This window comes from Acanthisitta chloris, unplaced genomic scaffold (genome assembly GCF_000695815.1).
Source record: "Acanthisitta chloris isolate BGI_N310 unplaced genomic scaffold, ASM69581v1 scaffold25119, whole genome shotgun sequence".
In the NCBI taxonomy this organism is placed as follows: Eukaryota; Metazoa; Chordata; class Aves; order Passeriformes; family Acanthisittidae; genus Acanthisitta; species Acanthisitta chloris.
In genome coordinates this window covers 1-6,214 of record NW_008692289.1, presented here as the reverse complement: position 1 = coordinate 6,214, position 6,214 = coordinate 1, and the positions used below count along the sequence as shown (strand labels likewise).

Below are 6,214 nucleotides of genomic sequence, written 5' to 3'. Positions count from 1 at the left end.
TCCTGCTTGATGTTCTGGAGAGCTTAGCGGAGCTTTCTGTGAAATGTAGATGTCTCTTCAGGATATAAACTGAAAATGATTTGAGAAGGAAAAGAGAAAATGGAAATAGATTCCAGTTCTTGGCTTTCAGATAACGCTAAATTATAAGTAGCTAAATCCCTTTGTCATTTGAAGTTCTGTAATGCCTTGCAGCAGGATGTGAGGTGCACCCAGCAGGTTTGGGCTGTGTTGGGCCCAGCCTCATCTAGCATTTGTGGCAGTGAGGAAGCTGATTCTGGTGAAAACAAGTCACTCTTTCGTGGGGTTAATTCTCAGCAGGATCATCTCCTGTACCGGGTGACTCTGCAGTCCTAAGCCGTAGTGGCAGCGCAAGGGAGAGAGGTGGGAGTGTGTTACAGAGGACAGGGATGGAGTGGGACTGCAGCAACCTGGATTTGGACCTGCTGTAGCTGTTGAAAAATTACATTCCTCAGGATTCTTTTTAGCGTTTCAAAGTACTGTAGGAGTAGGTGGAAAGCAAAGCTACTTGTGTCCCAGTCCTGTGTCTGAGTGATGTGCTGTGATCATAGCAAACCAAGGTTATCTGTAGCCTTACTACAGATCAGCAGCCTTGCAGCTGGATATCCTGTTCCTGTGAGAAGCAGCATGAACTGGAGAGGAACAGAATTATACTGCTCTCTGCAGCCTGTTAGAATAATTTTTTGTGTGACATTGTTTAGACCAGAAAATTGTGAAACTGATTTCAGTCTCTTGGTGTGATTACAATACATGATGTGTTGATACTGCGTTAGCAGCACTTTGCTTCCTGATTACTTTTGGACAAGTTGTATAAGTAATGGAACACTAGGTGTAAATACAGTAAATTATATTCTCCAGGGGAATGAAACGTGTTCTTACTCTTAGAATGATGAGATTTGTCTTGTTTATTGTGACAAAACTAGGGTTTGTTGTGGAATAATGTACTGGGAAAAAGCTGAATAGAAATTCAGTGCAGAATTACAAACCAATAATTTTTAAAAGATGACATGACTCATATGATATAGAGCCTATAGGATAGGATGTCTGTAACGTGCTGCAGGTCCTTGGCACATAAATGTAGCATTTATAATTCTTTATTAAGTAGGTAGGTGACCTGGAACTAGTAGCAAAGCTGCTCACCTGTGTTTGGTTGTGTCAGTGGCACACTTGGAACCACAACTTGTCAAACTCCATATTCTAGCCCTGTTGTACCACCTCTTGTGCTGGGAGGGGGAGACTCACAGCTGCTGTGCTACTTTGATAGAGGAATGTTAAAATTAAGAAGAGTAACAGAAGTGTTGTCCGAAGAGCTGTGTCCACTGTGAAAATGCCGTAGAACAGTGTTGACAAAACGTGGAAGGCAAACATTGTCCTCTTATCCTCAGCAGTGTGGGCACATGTAATAACAAATATTGTTTCTTGTCCACCTGCTGTTGAAGAGAATGACTTTGTGGTTGATAGCTTTTCCCCTTCCAGCTGACAAATGTTATGCTTTCTACTTTAAATGTTATATTTTTTACTGCTCTAATATTTAACCTAGCTAATACTTCTGTACCTTTTTCCTCCTTCTGCAGTGAGAAGGTCAACAAAGGGATTGGTATTGAAAACATCCACTATTTAAATGATGGCCTTTGGCATATGAAGACATACAAGTGAAACAAAAGGAACTGTTACTCCAAAGGAATGCACTTAGATTAAATGTGGACTGCTTTGTAATTCCTTGTTTTTAATGTGACTGAATGTACAAATTATTTTGTTCTGTGGCTATGCTAAATAAATCAAGTGAATGCGAAAGTACTGTTAGGCTACAATAGTTTTCTAGATTTCTTTTTGTTACAGTTATTTTGTTTTGTCTTAAACCCAAGTCTTCAGTGACTGAAGATATCTGATGGAAAGATTCTGCATGGACTGTGAGTAGACTATTTCAAACAGAAAGGAGGAAAAAGCCAAGAAATGTTTACATTTTTATGCTCTTCTAAAAGAGAAATATAAAGTGTGTGTGAAATATAAATATGGTTTATAAAACCTCTGAAACATTTCAGATTTTTTCTTCTGATTAACATCTTGTTAGTCTACCTGTTTCTTGAATGTGGAGAAATCAGGTTTTTTGACATTATTTTTTAACTTATTAACAGCATTAACTTCATTTTACTTATGGATTTTCTCTTTTTAATATGCATTTATCTGTATAGGATTTATGAACTTAGACTGGTATGTGGACTAGAACTTCTTTTATGCTAGTTCATATCTGAAGACTGTATTTATGTTCAGATTTCTACCTGCCAACACTTTGATATTGCTCTCCTTATAGTGGAGTTTATAGTAACAGTGGGCACACTCCAAAGGGAGCTGTGCCACCCTGGTGCCTGATGCTTTCTACTCCCCATTTGCCGCCTTATTTTAGGAGCAGAAACAAAATCACTGTTAAATAAAGGCATGATTAGCAAAACATGGTGATCAGTGTAGCCAGGAGCAACTTCTTCAGGTGGAACTTCAGGAGCTCTCAGCTTGTGCACACTGCCAGACAGGAGCACTGTGTGTTTGTCTGGATAACCCAGTCCTTTGTTCAGCGACTGCATACCCAAAGCTACGCCTATGGAAAACAGCCTGTGCCATGGAATCATTTAATAAACTAAGGAAACTTTAAGGTCTACCACTCATAACTGTCTCTGGAAGCCTTTATTAATGTTTCAAGTCTCGATTCTAACACATGCATTTTACAGTGGCAGAATGTAATTTTGTGTGCCAGGGCCTTGTCTCAGTGCTGCTCTGCATGTTTGGTTTCCCCACCCTGGGACCTCTACAGAAGTTAGTGGCAGAGGTGTTCTCCATCTGACTCCAGACCCAAATTAAGACATGGGAGGTGGAATGTATTACCTAACGTGTTACTTTTAAACTTCTGTAAAATCATATACAAGATTGAACTTCTGAAAATGACAAGAGTAAATCTGAGACTATTAATGTAGGAAGACAAAATCTAAGGTAATTACAGCAGCGTTGCATGGAAGTTTGATCAAACCTCAGACCTGAATGCTGATGGGCATTTTTATGCATCTTAAAGATTCTGCTATAAATGTACTAATTTCTGGTTAGTGCTGTGGGAAATCAGTTTGTGCTTCAGTGGTTTTTTGTGTGTATGTAAAATGAGCTAGTCTTGTGTGCTGTGACTTGCTTTTTCCTCTTTCATCTTGTCTCCTGTTGTCTCACAGTACCTCTCAAATCTGTGACAAATGAGATTTGTTCTAGTTTGAGTTGTTAACTCCCATTCTCTCTCCTATGACTGCTGCTGTTGCAGCAGGGTCAGAACTGTCCTTAATATCAGAAACGCTCTCTGCTGTTGCAGCAGGGTCAGAACTGTCTTTAATATCAGAAACGCTGAAATCAAAGTTTTACTTTGTTCATCTGCCTTTGGTAGAGTATTCCTAACTGTGGGTCTAACCTTTAACAATTATTCTGTAGGAAAATGCAAGTCAAAGCAGTTTGTATACCAGTTTAGTAGAACATGAAAAATACAAGTGTTTTATCTGGATTTGGGCAGCAATTATGTACATGTTTGTCTTCCTGTCAGCTGAGCCCTGGGGGAAGGATAAGAATGCAAAAGGTGAGACAAGATGCACCTTCTGAAATAGCTGAGCTGTGTGAGCTTGTCTGGGGCTCTGAGCAGTTGCCTTACCTTTCTTGTCAAAAGAAGAACCTGATGCTTAAACCAGAAAACCAAGATGTGGATATTCTCATCAGCTCTGAAGCAGCTGTTTCACTTCCCTGCGTGTCTCCTTGTAGGTCAGGGCAGGGTATTACAAATGGTCTGTTAAAGGTGAGACAACACTTATCTTCTCAGGTGTTCCATGAATGACATACCAACACAGGTATGTCTCAGGTGTTTTTATGTGTAACCAACACTGCCTGTGATGCTCCTGGATGTAGCAGATAGATGTAGTACCTTCCTTAAGTCAATCCTAAATGTAAAAAATACTGAAGTGCTGTTTATTTGCATGTGCTGTGAGTGGGAGTGTGACCCAGGAACTTGGATAAAACTGAGTGCACTCAACTGTAAAAAAAAATCCAGAACAACAAAACCAACCAACCACCACCCCTGTGTACCCTCAACACCCCCCCAAACCCCCATCAAAACCCACCAAACCCCTCTCAGCCCCAGTCTGGGGGATTCTGCATTTTGCTCTGCTGTGTGTCCTGTTAGGTATTCTGTTTTGCACAAAATTCAAAGAAGCGGTGGGAGTGCAAACGTGCTGCTCTGCATCTTGCTGTTAAAAGGTCTAAATGTGTACTACATTTGTGCTGACAGTTAACCAATTTCCTTGTAAACACTATTAGCAACTCTAACAGGAGTGAAAATAATAGTGAACCTTTATTCTAATACACTTAGAGATGGAGTGAAGTTTTAAATGAGCAATTACTCTTGTGCTAACAGACTCTCTGACCACGTTAATACTTATTCAAATACAGCTATCTCTTTCTTTTGTCTGCTTAGAAACACAAGTCCAAAGGGCACTCAATATTAACTCTGCCTCAACTTCCTAAAAGATTTCTTGTCGCCTTGCTTCCTGCTAACTCCTTACTGGGTTTGGAGGCAGTACATGAAGCAGCAGGTGCTGCATAAACAGTGTAGCTCAAGCTATTTTGTAGTTTAGTGTAAAAGAAATAGCTAAAAGTTAATCTTTGAGGCTGAATCTGCAGTCAGTTTTATTGGTGTATCTTAGAAAGATATAAAGACATTCTAGAAATGCCTGGAAGAATGGAAAGAATCAAAGTCCTGCAAAAATATATCTGTAAGAGTAGACTAAAGTTCATTTGAGTTTCATTAATAAATATTTACATGTACAAAACCCCCATATAAACTTAATTTCCTTTTATTATAAACATTAACAACTTCATTTTATCATTTCATTCCAGCACTGCCAAAAGCATTTCTGTATAAAAGATTTAGAAAAAAGTTCTCCTTCCGCTTTTAAATACAATGTGCAAAAAAACCTGTGCCCCAATACCAGAATCTGTCAGTACAAATGTGTGTCGTGAGGTCACTGCATGGTTCCAGGCCGACACATCAGTCATTGTCTGAGCCTGCTGGGGGCAGGAAGACAAGTGCATCAGTGTACGTGTGGCCGTAGGGTCTCAGCCTGTACACACCATACATCATCACGTGCATGTGGTTGGGGCTCAGCCCGCTGAAGGTGATGGCCATGTCGGAGCAGCAGCCATCCACCACCTGCTGCGGGTGGGTGGACATGGCCTCCTTGATCAGGGCACCCACGGATTTGGTGTTAAACACGTCTTTCCCCTCAGAATCCTCCGCGTTCTCGGCAAACACTCCGGTGTACTTCAGGCAGATTGCCAGCTGTTTATCCTCTGCAAGCTTCCAGATCATACCTCCCCGCTCCGGACACTTGTCAGGGTCCCCAAGAACTTGGGAGAGTCGCCTTAGTGACTCGATGCTCAAGACGATTCCTCCCTGGCCATCTACATATTCAAGGTCACCAGATTTCATAGTGTGGCCTATGTAAAAAGGCTGTGAGGAGTCTTTTTTCAGTAAGAAATACTTGAGATTTTCAATAATAGCAAATGTTGTTGGATAGGCAAGGAAGAACCAGCTGAATTCATCCTTGTAGCGTTCATAGGTTAACTTGTAAGCTTTCCTCATCATCACCCACATGTCATTTGTGTTGAGGGGCACAGAATCAAACACTTTGACGTTCTCAGAGCTGTAGAAGTCTGCCTTGTCACAGTGCTTGCTCCACGTCTCTTTGGCCGCAGCCCAATGCCCCAGATCCTTGGGTTTGACAAGGATGATACAATAAACGCGGATACTTTTACTGAGCTCCACACGTTCATCTTCTGAAAGGTTTAGGACGTCTTCCTTGTTGGGAGCCTGGATGTGGTGATGCTCGTGGTGATGTGCTTTAGTCCCGTGGCCCACCTTAATGTGTCCGAGGAGGGTTACCAACATGCAGAATACTCCTCCTAGCACCACGCCCTTCATGAAGGAGCTGCTTTCGGAAATCATTTTGCCTAGAAGAGAGACACACACTCTTAAGAACTTGCAGGCACGAGTGCACTGGCGCGCGTCCCGTGTCGTCGATTTCTACCCCCGGCCGCAGCTCCCTGCCTCACGCACCGGGACAGGGCTGGGGAAGGCGGCGGCAATAACCGAGTCCCGGCTCTCGGTACCGCTGGCGGCACA

The 6,214-nt window shown here is 41.9% G+C and overlaps 2 protein-coding genes across 2 annotated transcripts in view; one reads left to right on the top strand and one right to left on the bottom strand.

Annotated features, from left to right (window-relative positions):
- Positions 1 to 2,681, top strand: part of MCTS1 (malignant T cell amplified sequence 1) — a gene marked incomplete at its 5' end in the record, with an annotated part of 6,508 nt that extends 3,827 nt beyond the window's left edge. The window contains one exon of the mRNA XM_009082610.1: positions 1,593 to 2,681. Within this exon, the coding sequence (XP_009080858.1) occupies positions 1,593 to 1,674 (82 nt within the window). The remainder of the gene's footprint in view (positions 1 to 1,592) is intronic.
- A 2,399-nt stretch (positions 2,682 to 5,080) lies between these two features.
- C1GALT1C1 (C1GALT1-specific chaperone 1) lies at positions 5,081 to 6,037 on the bottom strand. Its single transcript, XM_009082609.1, has one exon. It carries the CDS (start codon positions 6,035 to 6,037, stop codon positions 5,081 to 5,083), a length of 957 nt encoding a protein of 318 aa, XP_009080857.1.
- Positions 6,038 to 6,214: the final 177 nt, after the last annotated feature.

What these genes read in the sequence shown, in the direction of transcription:
- C1GALT1C1 (XM_009082609.1), bottom strand. Translation starts at nt 6,037, where the DNA reads ATGATTTCCGAAAGCAGCTCCTTCATGAAGGGCGTGGTGCTAGGAGGA.